Source organism: Ictidomys tridecemlineatus, chromosome 7, assembly GCF_052094955.1.
Source record: "Ictidomys tridecemlineatus isolate mIctTri1 chromosome 7, mIctTri1.hap1, whole genome shotgun sequence".
In the NCBI taxonomy this organism is placed as follows: domain Eukaryota; kingdom Metazoa; phylum Chordata; class Mammalia; order Rodentia; family Sciuridae; genus Ictidomys; species Ictidomys tridecemlineatus.
In genome coordinates, this window is record NC_135483.1 from 122,544,488 (window position 1) to 122,563,295 (window position 18,808).

Sequence of the window (18,808 nt, forward strand, 5' to 3'; positions counted from 1 at the left end):
TGAGCACTTGGTCTGAAGTCTCACTAATTCCTCTGGTAAATTTGGGCCAAATTTACATTTTGAATATGAAGTCCATTTCTTTGGATAAAACGTCCCCACCTGAAGGTGACCTGAGGGGATGGGCGGGGCGGGGGAACTGAGCAAGGAAGGGAGGCGATCGACGCCTCCGGCGCGCTGCTGCCTGTTGGATTGGCTCGAACCTCTCCCGCCAGGCCTGTCCTACTCCCGCGCGCTCCTGGGCCCGCCCCCGCCGCCATCTTGGTCCAGGAGGGAGCTTGTCGCACGCGTGAGTAAACTGCCCGAGTCGCCAAAGTCAGGCTTTGGCAGCCTGCAAGTGTAGCGGCGCAGTGGCGGAGAGGACGCTGTCCTGAACATTGTACGTAGGGCTAAGTATCCCGGGCGCGGTGGGAGGTCAAGGAAACCTTCGGCCTGGCGCAGCCTCTGCCCCCTCGCGGCGAGATGCCGCGCTCCCGGGTCTTCTCCCGCCCCTCCCCAACCCCCCGCGCGGTCTCCTCCCTCCGTTGAATGCTGCCCGGGAAAGTGGTGGCGGGAGCGGGCCCAGGCCCGAGCTCGGCGTGGGCCGCAGTGCGTGTTACTGGGCGGAGGAGGAGGTTAGGGCTTGGGTTTGGGCTCTAGAGGCCGGCGCTGTGGACACTGCGGAACTGCGAGTCCGGGAGCCAGTGTTAAGGTGTGAGCGCCGGATTCGCGCTGGGCCGCCGTGAGGCTCTTTGCGTTGGTCACTACATTTTTCTTCTTTTCCGGCCCGGCCTTAGGGTGGCCGACATGACGGCCCCAGGTCCGAGCCCTCTCGCGCCGCTGTTGGAGACACTGGAAGACTCTTCCGCCTCCCTGGGCGAGCAGACGGATGCCTACCTAACTTTGACCAGGTGAGGCCCGCTGGGGTGGGAGGCGCTTCCGGGGAGGTTGGACTCAAGATGGTTGTTTGGGATTCGTAGAAAGAGTGAATTCTTTTAGTCTCGTAAATAGGAGGACACCGGAGTCGGGGATGAGTGGGGTGGAGGGGGACGTATATGCCAAGTGACGTTTCAGGGGCTGCTGCAGCGCTTAAGCTGTTTGGAATGAAGGAGACTGCACGCGAGTCTTGCAAGCAAAGGATTAAAGTTTCTGCTGGAAGTAGTTGGAGGAGTGGTTTTCAGTGTGAAAGTCCCTGCGAACTCCTGGTGTATCCCGAAATAACGACCCAGAATTTTTTTTTTTTTAATAGACCACTAGCCTGATTTTTGTTTCAGTTACATAATTCTTCAAAAGGAATTGCCTAAAGCTTTGTAAAGAATTTGATAAAATTGGTAAATTTGTACCTGGGATAGGGATTACGCTGCTGTCTTCACATGATGAAACTGTCAAAACTTGGGTACACTGTGGAGGCAAAAGTCATTCTGATGTGTGTTCTCTCTTATTTCTGATGTGTGTTGCATCATATAGTGTATATATATTCGTAAGCATCATAAGAATTAGGCCAGTTCATTTCTAAGCATTTATAGAGATATTGTTAGTTAGTGTCCAGTACTTTGTCTTTTGCCTAATCTCTTGTTCTATCTGCTTTTTAAGTCGGATGACTGGAGAAGAAGGAAAAGAAGTCATCATAGAAATTGAGAAAAATCTTCCTCGGCTGTACAAAGTTTTAAAGGTCTGTATCTACTGTTGAATAGTGTTTTGAGTGTTAAAAACCACCCAGCTGACCCATAAGAACTTTTCTAAAATAAAAGCAATGATGTTGGTTGGGTTAATGTACCTTTTTGTTGATAAATATACTGTATATGAAGTGTTGGCCTCCTGCCTCAGCCTCCTGAGTAGGTGTGAAGACAGGCTATCATCAGATTGCCTGGCTTCTCATTACTTTACATCTTTCACAAGCTTTTTCTCACATTATTCTTCATACCTCGATGAGCTTACCTTTTCCCTTTTTCTTTTTGGCAGTTCTGAGGATCAAACATGGCCTCAACTTACTAGTTCTCATTCAACTATACCTTCAGCCTCTAGTTTGCTCTATAATCTCCACTTTTGCAGATGGAGAAATTAGTTTGTCTAAGGTTTTCCATGGCCACTTGAACCCACAGCCTGAATTATCAATCTTATCTGATCATAGCAGTGATCCGAGATTATTTAATCTCTTTTCATTCCTTTTGGGAATTTATTTATAAGTAAGGAATTCCAAAATAGTAATTGTCTCAGGTCTACTTTGTGAATAGCATTTGTAATTTAATTTCACTCACCCTCCATTTTTGCTATGTTAGAAACTGTTGCAGTTTTCTTTTTTGCTTGTTTACAGGGAGGTGGCATAGTTTAATGTCAAACTATGTTTTTGTCGTGGACTACTTAGGAGGCTTCATGATTTTCCTTTCTTAGCATTTAACTTTTTAATCCCCTTTCCCCTCCAACTCCCAGTACTGGGAATGGAACCCAGGGGCACTGTACCGCTGAGCACTGTACCTAGTCCTTTTAATTTTTTTGTTTTGAAACAGGATCTTGCTAATTTGCCCAGGCTGTTCATGAGCTTTTCCATCCTCCTGCCTCAGCCTCCCATGTGACTAAGATTATGGACTTTTCCTTATCAGCCACCAGCCCAGCAACTGTTTCATTTTAAAAATAAGAAAATTAGCCAGGTGTGGAGCCTCCCCTCCAATTTGGAATTCTCCTGCCTCAGCCTCCTGAGTAGCTAGAATTACAGGCATGCACTATCAGCCTCAGCAGTATTATTTTATCTTATTTTTTTAATTCTCTAAAGGATTTTTTAAAAATATGGAATTCTTCATGAATTTGACTATCATCCATTCATAGGGACCAAGCTGATCTTCTCTGTGTTCCAATTTTTTTTCTTGTATATTGAGGATGGAACCCATAGGTGTTCTACCATTGATTTATACTCTGCTTTTTATTTTGTGACAAAATGTCACAAAGTTACTGAGGCTAGGCCTCTAATTTGTGATCATATGCCTCAGCCTCAATTGGCTGAGATTATGGGCATGTGCTAGCATACCTGGATTTGTTCCAATTTTTACTAGTATGCTGCCAAAGCGAACATGGAAATAGTCTTATTAAGTAACATTAACTTCGATACTTCATTTTTCTTCATTATTACATTTCACATTCTAGCAGTATATTTGATGTGAAGACATGCATCTTCATGTGTTTAATTTTTGAAAACATGGAATCGGACTCTGTTGTATGCATTTTGAGTCAAGTTGCACTGTTTTTAAGTAGAGTTTGTATGTAAAGTTGCTAATGAATTATTTGGAAGCAAGTGGAAGATTAGGACAATTAGTAGAAGGTATCTATGTAAGTTAAGCAACCAAACAATAATTAAATTTCTTCAAAATAGGAACCATAGTAGATAGATAAAATGTTTTGTGTTCTTGTTCAGAATTCTGCTAGATTTGTCTTAAGAACTCAACATTCTTGAAGATAAGGCAGACCTTTATTGAGCTAGAGATATAACTCAGTGGTAGAATGCTTGCCTAGCATGTTAATTTTGGATTCAGTCCTCAGAATTGCAAAACATCAATAAAAAAGACAACACAGTTAAGGAACATCATAAACCTTATTTGTTATCTGAACAGGTGCTCAGTTGCTGAGGGTCTTGCTAAGTTACTGAGGCTGGCCTTACATTTGAGGTCCTCCTGCCTTAGCCTTAAGTCCACTGGATTATGGGCATGCACCACCTAATTGGGTTATAGTTGACTTTCTGATCATATGTTCTTACCTGCTCTGAGAATTTTGTTGATTGATTAGATCAAAATGTTATGAGCTTGCTTGTTTTGTTATTGACTTTTGATTTCTACAAATTTATTTACAGTTGTACTTATTTGTGATAAATGTGATTTTCTTTTGGTAGAGTCATATTTCCAGTCAAAACTCAGAACTGTGTAGTGCTGCTCTACAGGCCTTGGGGTTTTGCTTATATAATCCCAAAATTACTTCAGGATTATCAGGTAGATAATTATGACTATTAATATTTTTTAATTTTTAAATGTAACTTTATAAAAGTATTGTTATCACTGAGTTAGTTTCATAATTTGTAGTTTAGGATTTGCTTCTAAGAAATGTTTGGATCTCTTCATCACCTATACATAGTTCTAAATTTGATAGATTGAAATCTGCTGTAGAAAATAAAGATGCTTAAACATAATTGCATACTGAGGGTACAACTCTGAATTGGCCAGGGTCCTGGGTTCAGTTCCCTAGCACAGAATAAATATGATTGATGTAAAAACCTTTTTTTTTTTTAATTTGGTACCAGGGTTTGAACTGGGGCGGGCTCTACCACTGAACCACATCCCCAGCCCTATTTTGTATTTTATTTAGAGACAGGGTCACATGGAGTTGGTTAGCACCTGGCTTTGGCTGAGGTTGCCTTTGAACTTGGGACCCTCTAGCCTCAGGTTTCCAAGCTGCTGGGATTACAGGTGTGTGCCACTGTGCTTGGCTAAAAACAGAAACTTTAATAAAACATGGCTGTCTTTGGAAGTTAATAACTTATCTGATTGTTTTATTTAGGTATATACACTAAGGAACATGTTTACTTGGAAGTTTCTTTCATACTAGTGCGAAATGTAGTATAACTGTGAACTAAAAGTGGTAGTGAAAACCCAGAACCTGCTGCTTTCCAAGTTCCAAGTAGCCTGAACTGTTGCTCTTTAATCAAGTAGTTTGCTACCCTAGAGGAAAGCTGGGAAGTGATTTTTTTTTTTTTTTTTTTGGTACCAGACCACTCCTAGACCACTGAGCCACATCTCCAGCCCTATTGTATTTTATTTAGAGACAGGGTCTCACTAAGTTACTTAGTGCCTTGCCATTGCTGAGGTTGGCTTTGAACCCGCGATCCTCCTGTCTTGGCCTCCCAAGCCCCTGGGAATATAGGCATGTTCCTAGCTAGGAAGTGATCATTAGAGAGAAGAAATTAGGAATAGGTAATAAGGATCAGAAAGTTGTTACCATTTGTTTTTCTGAGGAAGTGGGGTTACTTCCAGCTTTGTTTTGTACTGGGGATTGAACCTAGGGACACTTAACCACTGAGCCACATCCCCAGCCCGTTTTATATTTTATTGGAGACAGGACCTCCCTGAGTTGCTGAGGCCAGTTTTGAACTTGTGATCCTCTTGCCTCAGCCTCCCGAGCTGCTGGGATTACAGGAATGTGCCACCACACCTAGCATCACCAGCCCTTTTTATTTTCTCTTTGAAGACAGAGTCTTGCTAAATTGCCAGGATTATAGACCAGTGCCACCACACACAGCCGTGCTTATTCTTTTTTGTGTATAGAAGTGTTAGCACCCTAAAGTATGAGTTGTTCATCTTGGAGCAGAAGTGTGAGGTTATAATATCTTGCTAAACATTGCATATACCTAGTAATGATACCCGTGGTTATTTTTGTGCGAACTATCTGCTTTGGAGTTCAGTGCTTTGTTTTCTCTGAATATGATAACTTCGATCTGGATTTAGGGTTTGGGAAGTTTGATATCAGTAGTGGTTCCTTGATCCTTCTCTGAATATGTATTTAGTTTTTTTGGATTTAAGAGTATTTTTCTTTTATATTTGAAATTTTAAGATTGGGGCTGCAGATGTAACTTGGTAGTCTAGGCTGGTTTCAATTCCTAGTACCACAGAAGAAAAGATTGTATACTGTTCCTATAATTAAAACTACTTGCTTTTCAGAGGCAAATATTCAAGAATTGCTTTCAAAATTGAATAATATTGTTAAGAATTCAGACAAAAATGTATGCACCAGGGCACTTTGGGTAATATCCAAACAGACGTTCCCCGCTGAAGTTGTTGGAAAAGTGGTGAGTACAGTTTTTCTACGTCTTCTCTACATCTACATGCCAGCAAAACAGTTTTGTTTTATTTGATTTGTATATATTTGGTTCTGTCTTTTAGGTATCCAGTATAATTGACTCATTAGAAATAATATTTAATAAAGGAGAGATACATTCTGCCGTTGTTGATTTTGAAGCATTAAATGTTATCATAAGGTATGCAGTTTGGATGCAATTCACATTAGAATACTGTTTCTGTAAATTTAGAATTTATTTCAACGATTGAACTTTGTGAGATTCAAATATGAAATCGACAGTAAAAGAATGGGGGTGTGTCTTTACTGAAAGTCTTAAAAGTGAAGTCTTGTTCATGATAGTTTTTAAAAATTTTAAAGTTTTTAAAAGTTTTTAAAGTCTCTTAAAGGGTTTAAAAAATAATACAACCTGTAAGTGGTCTGGAAAAGGGTATTTATGAATGAATGCAGTCATGTTGTCTAGCATGGAGCAGGAAAGTCCCTTCTACTTGGCCTTCCCTAGTCTTTTTTTTTTTTTTTTTTTTTTTAGTGGTAAGGAACTCAGGCCTTACGCATGCAAGGCAAGCACTCTACCAACTGGGCTATATCCCCAGCCCCCAGCCCTACTCTTTAACAGACATGTGGCACAAACTCTTGACTTGTTTTTTTTTTTTTTTTAATTTTTTTTAAAGAGAGTGAGAGAGGAGAGAGAGAATTTTTTTTAATATTTATTTTTTAGTTCTCGGTGGACACAACATCTTTGTTGGTATGTGGTCCTAAGGATCGAACCCAGGCTGCACGCATGCTAGGCGAGCGCGCTACCGCTTGAGCCACATCCCCAGCCCTCTTGTTTTTCATTCTTTGTTTTCTTTAGTTTTTGAGCTGTTTGTTTTAATTTCACCTTCTGGTCCTGTGGTTGATGATCATATTATAGTCTGGTTCCTTGGCTCCCTTTTAAAAACAGTACAGGGATGAGGTTGTGGCTTAGTTGTAGAGTGCTTGCTTAGCATGTGTGAGGCACTGGATTCAATTCTCAGCAACACACACACACCCACACAATAAAAGTTATCATGTCCATCTACAACTAAAAATATTAAGAAACAACAATAACAACTCCAGGGATGGAGCTTTATGGTAGAGTGCTTGTTTAGGACGTAGGAGGCCCTGGGTTAAATCCTGCCACAAAAACAGAATTTTTACATAAAAAGTAAAGCAGTATACAAATTAACAAGAAAAATTTGATCTTTATTTTACCACATAGTTGTTGCTACTTCATTAGTAAACACTAGTGTATATTCATGAATATTTTATGAATTTTAATCTTGCACCAAAGACTGAGTTCAGTAATAAATGTTTTTGTGTGTGTGAGTGTGTGTGTGTGCACGCGCACGCGCTCTGGGGGTCAAACCCAGGGATTTGTGCATGTAAAGCAAGTACTCTACCATCTGAGCTATATCCCTAGCCTATAATAAGACTTTTACTTTTTTTTTCCCTTAAAAAAACAAAAATAAAAACAAAAAAACTTCATATATTGGTTGTACCTCAATTTTTTCCAAAAAAGAAAAAAAATTGGTGGCAGAAAATCTGTGATACAGTATTTTTCTAGGTGAATGTATGTATGCATTCTAAATTATGCTGTTTATTTTTCCTGCTAGATTAGACTAAAAAAGTGAGTTCAAGCTAACTTATTGATTTCTCCTTTATAGGCTAATTGAACAAGCTCCAGTTCAAATGGGAGAAGAGTCAGTGAGGTGGGCAAAATTGGTCATACCTTTAGTGGCTCATTCAGCACAAAAGGTTCATTTGAGGGGAGCCACTGCTCTGGAGATGGGAATGCCATTGTTGCTTCAGAAACAACAAGAAATAGCATCTATTACAGAGCAGCTTATGACTACTGTAAGCATTAAGTTACTTAAGAATTTTCTAAATACTGTATTAAAAGTTTCTTTGCTAAGCTTGAAATTCAGTTTAGGCTCATTGGTTTAATTGCACTGTGATCTAGGAGTTTAGCTTTGAATTAAAACAAAGAGTTGCTTAAGTTAGTGTAGACCAATTATACATAACAGTACAGAAATGAACTGTCTATTCATTTTTAATACACTGTAGATATTTTATCCCATCCTCAATGAATGTTGAATAGAAAGGGATTGCATTTCTCCCATCCTCTAACCAGACCCCTGCTTGGTTTCTGAGATCAGACATCCAGGCACTTTCAGGGTGATAAGGCTGTACATAAAGGATTATTTTTCTTTACTTTTTTTAATATCTATTTTCCAGTTGTAGTTGGACACAATACCTTTATTTAATTTATTTATTTTTATGTGATGCATGCTAAGTGAGTGCTCTATGGCTAAGCCACAATGTCGCTAAGCCAAAACCCCAGCCTCCCCCCCCAAAAGGGATTATATTTCTAAATAAGGGAGAGCAGTACCCAATTCAGTGTTATTTTTGAGTTATTATATAATTCCAGTAGTTATGAATTTTCATGCATGTAAGCTCATCTAGTCCATATAATTTCCTAGCTGGTTATTACTTTCCTCAAGTCTTAGGCTTACCAACATTTGTTCTTGTAAACATCTTTTAGCATCTATATGCAGTGCATTACTGTTGACTATAGTTGTAAATAAAAGGCTTATAGAACTTGTTTTCTAATGAGAAATGAGGGAGGCACATAAAGTATTAAGTGAAGAGCACTATGGAGGATAGAATAACAGGGACAGGCTGAAGTTTGCCATCAAAGAGAAATGGTGAGGTGGTCAGGGAAGGTAAAAATTAGGACATTGGAACTGTGATTTGAAGACAGAATAGGAGTTAGCCATGTGGATAATATAGGGTAAGCTCGTTGTGAGCAAGAAAACCATGAGTGCAGAAGGGCCATTCTTGTTGCAGGGAATGGTGGTACACATCTATAATCAAAGCTACTGGAGAAGTTGAGGCAGGAGGATTCCAAGTTTGAGGCCTGTCTAGGCAACTTAAGAAGACCCTGTCTCAAAACAAGTTTATATTTATAATTTTTTTTTGTTTGTTTGTTTAAGGGGCCTGGGGATATAACTGTTAAGAATGTCCCTGGATTCAGTCCCTTGTCTGGCAAAAGAAAGGGGAGGATCCCATTCTGCTCTTACATTGTGTACCAACTTGGTGTTCAGTGAACACTTGGCAGTATGACAGAAGTGAGAGTTATGAGGTTGAGAAGAGTGGAAGATATTGTTAGAGAAACAGAGGACCTAATCACACAGGTCTTTGGGACCATAGTAAAGATGCAATTTTTACTCTGGATTATAAGGAAAGTCATATTTGAATGTTTTGAGCTTCCAAGTATTATATACTGATTTGAATTTTAAAGTGATTATTCTGTCTGTTGAGAACAGGCTTGGGGGATGATAGAGCAGGAACAGGAAGATTAAAGTATAATAAAGTAGTATCTTTAAGAATTGTTTTGTCAGGCACAGTGGTGCATGCCTGTAATCCTAGCAGCTCAGGAAGATCGCAAGTTCAAAGCCAGCTTTAGCAACGTAGCGAGGCACTTAGCAAGTCAGGGAGACCCTGTCTCAAAAAAAAAAAAAAAAAAAAAGTGGGGGTCCCTGGGGTTATGGTTCAGTGGCTAAGCAGCCCTGGTATCAAAAAACGAAATTGTTTTGTTCTCATAAATTTATTCATCTTCAGTACCCTATGTACAGCTTTATAAATAAATTTGAAGTAAGATTTTCTCATGGGCTGGGGATGTGGCTCAAGCGGTAATGGGCTCGCCTGGCATGCGTGGGGCGCTAGGTTTGATCCTCAGCACCACATAAAAATAGAATAAAGATGTTGTGTCCACCAAAAACTAAAAAATAAATACTAAAAAAAAGATTTTCTCATATTGTTTATGATACTGTGAAATTTTTTTGCTTTTTTAAGTTTCTAGTGTGAGAAAACTAATACACTATCATTTGAACTCTAATGATGTGCAGGCTGAAGTTTTTAGGAGAAAGTTTTTCTACCAGTATATTGGTGGAAATTAAGTGTGATTGATGAATGGTGAGAAGGCCTGATGTGTGATAGACAAGCATAGCTAAGTAAATGTTAATGCTAGAATTTAGATTTTGGCATTTAGATATTTATGGTAAAACATTTTTGGCTTTGGTATATTTTCTAAATTTTTCCTTTTGGGTTTTTTTTTTGGCGGGGGAGGTAGTAAGGGTACTTTATTGTGGCAAAGATTATTTGGCTGATAATCAAGTATTAGAAATTATTTCTAGGCTTTGATATTGGATTATTTTTTCCTTTTGAAGAGACTATTTGGTAAATATTTCGCTTTTACTTACAGAAATTAATTTCAGAACTCCAAAAGCTATTTATGAGTAAAAATGAGACCTACGTGTTAAAATTATGGCCTTTGTTTGTCAAACTTCTTGGAAAGGTAAGTGTCAGAGTTAGGTGAACAGTTCACAATTTTTATATGCCAGACCTTTTCATTTAAACTTTCCTTAGTTCAGTCCATCCTCAGAGTTTGTTTTCCTTATTTGCAAATTTGCCCGCTCACTAGAACTTGTAGGTAAACTCCAAATCAGTACTTTTGTAGCTTTCTCATAATTTGTAAACATGTAGAATGGGAAAGAATTTGAGTCACCCAATGTGCATGTTCTCAGCCAAAGTTCAACAAGGTTATACCCTGTCTTTCCCCCAGTTCCCCGGGTAGGGATTGAATCTAGGGATGCTTTACTTCTGAAGCACATCCCTAACCCTTTATATATATTTTAGTGTTCCTAAGCATGAACTTTTGTGCTTTTTTTTTTTTTTTTTTTTTTTTAGTGTTCCTAAGCACAAGAAGGCTGTGATGAAGAAATCCTCATGTGTTAAATAAGCTTTATTCTAACATAAGTTACAATGCTATTGGCTTTCATTTCAATGCTAGGAAATCAATAATAGATATTAAGTAAGGGAATTAGTATATATTGAGTAAGGTACCTTTACATGAAGAAATACATAAAACAAGATTATATATTAAACAGTTGATGCAAGTTCTGAGACCAGAGAATTTGCTTAGAGAAACCCAATTCTGTATTTTCTTTTAATAGTGATGGCTGATTTTTTCTATTTCTTTCTTTCTTTTTTTTTTTTAATGGTACTGGGAATGGAACCCAGGGTCTCATGAATGTCAGACAAATGCTGAATCATTGAACTACATCCCCAGCCCATTTTTTTTTTCTGTGTTCAAAGTGACTATACAATATGAATACTGTGAATAATGAAAATCAAGTGTTAATTAAAGCCAATTCTTTGGGCAGGGTTGCCTTTTTTATTGTGTTAATACACAGTTATTTTAAGTGTTTGTAAGTATACAAATATAGTGTTGCATAAGCATCAACAACTATACCCAAAATTTTTTCTTCATCCACAATAAAAACTACCCATTAAGCAATAACTGCCACCTCTCTACCTGGTAACCTCTATTCTACTTTCTATGAATTTGCTATTCTGGGTACCTCATATATGTAGAACCATACATTTGCTCTTCTGTGCCTGCCTTATTTTACGAGGTATAATGTTTGTAGGATCCATTCACGTTGCAGCATATTTGAAAATGTCATTTGTTCTTATGGCAGAATAATATTCTGTTGTTATGTATTTACCACATTTTGTTAAATACATAACAACAGAATCTGTCTGCTCATGTGGGTGGACATTTGGAGTTTTTCTCCCTTTTGTCTATAATGAACAATGTTGTTGTAAACACGATTGTAGAAAATATCTATTGGTGACCAAGTTCTTGAATTTTAAAAGAGTAGAATTACTGGTTCATGTGGAAGTTCTATGCTGAAATTTTTTAAAAACTGCCAAGCTTTTCTACAGCAGGTGTATTATTTTACATCATGACCAGAAGGACGGATGCTCTAGGATTTTAGGTACATACCATCTTCTCCAGCACTTTCCTTTTTTTGTGTCATACTGGTCATGCACATGGATATGAGGTGGTATCTCACTATAGTTTTGGTTTGTATTTCTATTTTTGATCTGTATGTGGGTTTTATTTATTTTATTTATTTTTGTCTTTTGTATTTGAAGAATTGCCCATTCAAGTCCTATGCCCATTTTTGAGTTGGATTGGATTGTCTTTTTGTTCTTAATATATTCTCAGTGTTAATCTGATTTGCCAAGTATTTTCTTCCATTATAGAGGTTTTCTTTATGCTTTTTTGGGGGCGAGGAAAGTGGAGTATCTGGAATTGAACTCAGGTGCTTACCACTGAGCCATATTCCCACCACATTTTATTTTGAGACAGGATCTTGCCAAGTTGCTGAGGCTGGCCTCAAACATGTAATCTTCCTGCCTTAGCCTACAGGGTTGCTGGAAATATAGGGGTGTACCACCAAACCTAACATCTTTTTGATAATGTCTTTTGGACAAGTGTGTGTGTAGTGCTGTGATTGAACCCAGGATATCATTACCTGCTAAGTGCACACTGTACCATTGAGCTTTTCCCCCCATCCCACCTTTACCCAACATTTAAGTTTGATGAAGTTTTTTATCATCTTTTGTTTTCAAAGCCATATTCATGAAGTTACTGTTAAGTCCAATGTCATATCTTATGTTTTCTTCTTTTGCAAGCATGTACTGGGGATTAAACCCAGGGGCAATTTACCTCTAAGCTATATTCCCAGTCGTCTTTATTTTTTAAGATAGATTTTCACTAAGTTGCTGAGAGTCTTACTAAGTTGGTGAAGCTGGCTTTGAACTTATTCTCCATAGCTTCCTCAGTTGTTGATTACAGGTGTGCACCACCATGCCCAGCATCTTCTTTTAAGAATTACTTCTTGCCAAGTGCCATGGCGCATACATATAATCCCAACAGCTCTGGAGGCTGAGGCAGGAGAATCCAGGGTTGACCATCCCTAATCTGAATTATTCCATAATTGGAAAACTTTTATGTCCTCACTTGGCACAACTAGTGGAAAATTTCTGACCTCATGTAACAATTCTCTGTCAGAACATCGGTGCACTAAAAATATTGAATAAAATTACTTTAGACTATGTGTGTATGGGACAAATGAATTTTGTGTTCTGTTCCCAAGATAATCTTTTTTTTTTTTTTTTAAAGAGAGAATTTTTTAATATTTATTTTTTAGTTATCAGCAGACACAACATCTTTGTTTGTATGTGGTGCTGAGGATCCAACCCGGGCCGCACGCATGCCAGGCGAGCACGCTACCGCTTGAGCCACATCCCCAGCCCCCCAAGATAATCTTTTGATGTATGTGTAAATCTTCTAAAATCTGAAATACTCCTGGTCCCAAGCATTTCCATTATGGGGTACTCAACCTGTACCTATTTTCTTTGATATTGTATTGCATTGATAAAATTTGGAATTTATCTACCTTCCTAATTTTCTCTGTAGTGGAAGTATTCTGTATTATGTGTTATCTACTTTATTTGAATTTTGTATTTTTTTTGTAATCTTAAATTTTGAAAGCATACTCACTGTTCAATATTTTCTGTGAACTCAAATTCCTAAGAGTTGACATCTATTTGATGTTTTGAAGGTAATGTATTTTGTTTCCTAAGGACATATATTAAGTTGAATGAATAAATGAATGAAAACAGTACCCATAATAATTTTGTTTCATTCAGATAAACAAGTTTTTAATGTTTCTTTTTTTTTTTTTTTAGACTTTGCATCGAAGTGGAAGTTTCATCAATTCTTTGTTACATTTGGAGGAACTGGGATTTCGTAGCGGAACACCCATGATTAAAAAAATAGCTTTTATTGCATGGAAGAGCTTAATAGATAATTTTGCCTTAAATCCAGGTACTCAAAGTTTTTGATTTTTCTACTGGGCATTGTGGCACACACCTATAGTCCCAGCAACCCTGGGGGCTGAGGCACAAGTTCAAGGCCAGCTTCTATAATTAGGGAAGCCCTCAGCAATGTAGGGAGAACCTGTTTCAAATGGGAGTGGTGCTGGACATAGTAATGCATGCCTATAATCCTAGTGGCTCTGGAGGCTGAAACAGGAGGATCTTGAGTTCAAAGCCAGCCTCAGCAAAAGCGAGGCGCTAAGCAACTCAGTGAGACCCTGTCTCTAAATGAAATACAAAATAGGGCTGCGGATGTGGCTCAGTGGTCAAGTGCCCCTGAGTTCAACCCCCAGTACCAAAAAAAAAAAGGGGGGGGGGACTGGGCATGTAGCTGTGGTAAAGTGCCCTGGGTTCAGTTTGCAGGTCTAAAATAATAAAAATTTTTATTTTTCATTGAATTACTTTTAAGCAAGATTAAACAAGTTTTTCTTATTAGTATGTCAAAACTTAGGTATTTATTGACTTTATCATAAGGGAATAGGAAGCGATGATAGCCGTGAAATACCAGTTACTAAGCTTTTTTCTATCATTTCTACACAAGTCCCAAATAGTGGGTTAGCATTAATATATGAAACTGATTTCTGTGAACTTATAACCTTATTGTGCAATGGAGTTGTTTGATGTATTTTTTGAAATACTTTTTATATCTTTATTTATTTTTATGTGGTGCTGAGGATCAAACCCAGTCACATGCTAGGCAAGTACTTTGCCACTGAGCTACACCTTCAATCCTGATGTATGTTTATGAGGAAGAGTATTTGGCCCAAAAGTGGGTCCGAATGAGTACTTAAGTAGGTGACATTTAATCTTAGATTTAATTAGTACTATGTTTATAAGATCTACTAGGTAATGTTATTTTTATCCTGATTTTCCCTGTCAGAGCCAACTAATCCTTTTCTTCCCATATTTCTATATTTCATAAGGTGATTATTTGTATTACTAGTTATATTTATTTAAAACATTGAATTTTTTTTTTTTTAATCCTGAGACAAGAGGATTGCAGGTGGAGGCCAGCTTAGGCAATTTAGTAAGACCCTATCTCAAAATAACAACAAAAAGTGCCAGTAATGTAGCTTAGTATAGAGTGCTTGCCTAGCATGTGTTATGCCTGGATTTGTTCCATCCCCAGTGAAAAAAGGATCAAAGTATATTTTGTGACACTTTTTTTTTTAATATTAAAAATGAAATCTTGCCTACTTTATTAACTGACGATTATTTAGGTATAGCTAGTTATGTACCCAGCAGTATGAGGCAGTTTGGGGGGATTAAAATCTTTTGGAATTATACTTGGAGCCCTTTTCATGGACAAAAGGATTCAGAAAGGAAAGTGTCCTGGACTGGAGAACTTGTGTTCTGCAGAGATTAGAGTTGATTTTCTTTATTTGTCCTCATGTTAGGGATTTAACTCAGGGGTACTCTATCACTAAGTTATATCCCCAGCCTTTTAATTTATTATTTTGTGATGGTCTCACTAAATTTTACAGGCTGACCTCACAATTGTGATCCCCTACCTTATTGTGAGTTGCTGGGATTATAGGTGATTAACTTCATTTTCTTGTAGAAGTGTTAGTTGAAATGTCTATATGACAGAGCAGTTTTAAGAAACATTGATGAAAACTATTCCACCAAATACATGACCTTTTAACAAGGTACTTGAGCACATATTACTTAAATGTTTTAATTTATATATCCCTGGTCCAACTTACATATATATTTCTATTTAAACAACCAGAATTCACTTGTATGCTGAATTTTAACAATCTGATTGTTGTTAAGGTAAGGTAGATCTGAATCTAATTCTGTTTAGGTTTCTAAAACATAATCAGTGGCCCTAGCAATGTGTTTTTTGTTTTTTTTTTTTTTGTATATGTGTGTGTGTGGCGGGGAGTACTGGGGATTCAGCTCAGGGGAGCCTTATATCCTCAGTACTTTTTTCTTTTCCTTTTTTTCAATTTTTGAGCCACAGTCTAAGTTGCTCAGAGTAGCCTTGAACTCCTGGCTGAACCTCCGTATTCACTGGGATTTTATAGGCGTGCACCATCACATAGGGTTGCCAACAATGTTTATAATAGTTATTGCTTGATTAAAAGAATGATATCCTGTTTTAACATAATGTAAAAAATGCCTCTATTTCTTTGTTAAATGGATGTAATGCTAACATAGGACTGCTTTTCAATTTGGCATTTTGCATAGGGTCATATGTTGCTGGGGGTGTCTGCTGTGTTTTAGGAAGTTTGGCAACATCCTAGATTTCAGCCCACTCGATACTAATAACATCCCTCCAGTTGTGATAACCAAAAATACTGTAGACATTATTGGGAAAATCATCCAACACACAGTATCTAATAGACATTGCTTGTTCATATTAATTGGTTTTAGTCCAGCTTACTGAGTTTTATAGGAGTACAAATTTTGGATACAGCAAGAAAATCTGATTTTATTTTTTAAACATGATGTCTTGCTGTGGAAAAAAGAGACTTACATACTTTATTATTGAAGTTTAATATTCACCTCTGTGCTTATTTTCTTTTAAGATATTCTGTGTAGTGCAAAAAGACTCAAGTTGTTAATGCAGCCTTTGAGTTCCATCCATGTGAGAACAGAAACTCTAGCATTAACAAAGCTAGAAGTCTGGTGGTATTTACTGATGAGACTTGGACCTCATCTCCCTGCAAATTTTGAACAGGTAATATTACACGTGTTAAATGCCACTGTTTTTTTTTTTTTTTTAAATTAATGTGTTCTTCAGGTCTTTCCAGTCTAATCTTTTTGTGTTGTTTTTGCTATATATTGGTAGACTAATATATTTTCCCCCCCTTAGCTCAGAACTTTATGGTCATTTTCTCCAAAGGGTGTTCTCCAATGGCCTGAAATGGAGCCCTGTAAGACTTGTTAGTCAGCAAACACAATATCTCTTCTTATTCTAGAAGTATTGATTTTAAGATGGATCTCACCTGCAGCCCCCCAAGAGGATTTTTGACATCAGTGAAATGTTAGTCAAGTGCTATACTGGGTAGATAAAAAGTTGGCTCAGTTATTTGTTTTTAGTTATCCTTTGTCTAGGCTACATAGTTATAATCACTTATTTAATTTGGTTATAGGGCTTTTTTAAATATAAAATCCTTTTTTTTCAATAGACTTTTTAGATATTGATGGACCTTTATTTTATTCATTTATTTATATGTGATGCTGAGAATGGAACCCAGTGCTTTACGCAGGCTAGGCAAGTGCTCTACCACTGAGCCACAACACCAGCCCTGATGATAAGTTTTTAAAATGATATTTCAAGCTTGGCATGGTGGTGCATGCCTGTGATCCCAGCAGCTTGGGAGCATCCTCAGGATTGAGAGTTCAAAGCCAGCCTCAGCAACAGTGAGGTGCTTAGCAACTCAGTGAGACCCTGTCTCTAAATAAAAATACAAAGTAAGGGGCTGGGGATGTGGCTCAAGCGGTAGCATGCTCGCCTGGCATGCATGCGGCCCGGGTTCAATCCTTAGCACCACATATGCAAACAAAGATGTTGTGTCTGCCGAAAACTGAAAAATAAATATTAAAAAATTCTCTCTCTCCCTTCCCTCTCTGAAAAAAAAAAATACAAAATAGGGCTGTGGCTCAGTGGTTGAGTGTACCTGAGTTCAATCTCCAGTACCAAAAATAAAAAAAAAAAGATACTACAAATCGCTTTGTATTTTAATATCTCTCCTAACATTTAGATAGTAAATTTAATGTTGTCTATATTCTCCCACCCTCTATGGTGAGGTTGAACCCAGGGGTCCTCTACCACTGAGCTACATCCCTAGCCTTTTTTTTTTTTTTTTAATTTCTCTATGTTTATTTATTTGAGGCAGTGTCTTGCTAAATTGTCCAAGCTGACTTTGAACTTGGAGTCCTCCTGCCTTTTGGCCTTCCAGGCAGCTGGGATTTCAGTCTTAAGCCACCATGTCTGGCCTAAATTTTAAAAAAAAATATTTCTATCCTTGTTTTCTCGATTTATTTAAAAAATAAAAAGGAGTAATTGTAGACCGGTATGGTGTTACATATCTATATCGTAGCTACTCAGGAGACTGAGGCAGGAGGCTTGCAAGTTTGATGCCAGCTTGGACAATTTAATTAGTTCATGTCTCATAATAAAAAATAGAAAGGTCTGGGGATGTAGCACAGTGTTCAAGTGCTTTCCTACCATGTGTGAAGCCTTAGGTTTAATCCCCAGTACATGGGGGAAGGAAGTTATTTCTATGTAGCTTATTTATATGTAGTTATTTATATTTATATTAAATAGCTTAGTGGTAAAGTGCCCCTGGGTCCAATGTATAAATTTATATGTGTAAATTTCTGTCTCAAATGTAAAACTGAAATATATAGATAATACACATTTAGGGCAAATACAAGTTTAGAAAGATCTTATTTTCTTCAATTCTGGTTTTAAGTCTGTGTAAGAAAACCATCAATACAATTCAATACAGCTTGAGTTTCCCTTATTTGAAATGCGTAGGATCAAAAAGGAAGAATATTTCAGATTTTGAATTATTTTTATATACAGAATGAGATCTCTGAGGGTAGGACTCAAGTCTGAACATGAAATTTATTTCTTTTATGTTACATGGTATAGCTTGAAGATAGTTTTACACTATTTTTAGTGTTCTGGTGTTTTGACTGGCTCACCACTGAGACTAGTTTGGTAGGAAATTTTCCAACATTGGTATCCTGGGGCTCAGAGTTCTGGCTTTTGGATGGAGCTTTTAAAAGTTTTGAATTAGGGTGCTCAGTGTCCATATCAAAAGAATTAAAATTGCTCTAAATAGAAATTTATGTAAGGCTTTTAAAAATATGACACTCAAGGGCTGGGGTTGTGGCTCAGTGGTGGAGTGCTCACCTAGCACTTGCGAGGCCCTGGGTTCGATCCTCAGCACCATATAAAAATAAATAAATAAAATAAAGGTATTATGTCCAGGTACAACTAAAAAATAAATATTGAAAAAAAGACACTCGGTTTAAAGATATGTATTTATCCTTCTTTCACCCAATAGGTTTGTGTTCCTCTGATTCAGAGTACAATTAGCACTGATTCTTGTGTCTTACCTCAAGGCAATTCATCTCGTATAGCTACTTCTCCAGGTTTAAGTCCTATGACTCCTGTACACAAAGGTAAGGAATAGACTTCCTTTTTTCTCTTTTTGAAAAGATT

At 37.6% G+C, this 18,808-nt stretch overlaps 1 protein-coding gene and 1 non-coding gene across 5 annotated transcripts in view; one reads left to right on the forward strand and one right to left on the reverse strand.

Moving 5' to 3' along the window:
• Positions 1-249: 249 nt before the first annotated feature.
• Positions 250-18,808, forward strand: part of Rif1 (replication timing regulatory factor 1) — a 62,404-nt gene continuing 43,845 nt past the window's right edge. For 3 of the 4 annotated variants that reach the window (XM_005315807.5, XM_040294299.2, XM_021734989.3), the window contains exons 1-11: positions 250-376; positions 774-887; positions 1,570-1,648; positions 3,854-3,950; positions 5,673-5,800; positions 5,895-5,989; positions 7,494-7,683; positions 10,094-10,186; positions 13,435-13,573; positions 16,158-16,309; positions 18,651-18,768. In XM_005315807.5, coding sequence (XP_005315864.2) covers positions 784-887; positions 1,570-1,648; positions 3,854-3,950; positions 5,673-5,800; positions 5,895-5,989; positions 7,494-7,683; positions 10,094-10,186; positions 13,435-13,573; positions 16,158-16,309; positions 18,651-18,768 — 1,195 coding nt within the window. In that variant the 5' untranslated portion in view covers positions 250-376; positions 774-783. Of the gene's footprint in view, positions 377-773; positions 888-1,569; positions 1,649-3,853; positions 3,951-5,672; positions 5,801-5,894; positions 5,990-7,493; positions 7,684-10,093; positions 10,187-13,434; positions 13,574-14,262; positions 14,415-16,157; positions 16,310-18,650; positions 18,769-18,808 lie in introns of those variants that run through there. The other variant, XM_078017402.1, reaches the window with a different exon arrangement.
• On the reverse strand, positions 2,755-2,857 carry LOC120883794 (U6 spliceosomal RNA). Its single transcript, XR_005725991.1, has one exon. It is a non-coding gene; the product is annotated as a U6 spliceosomal RNA (small nuclear RNA).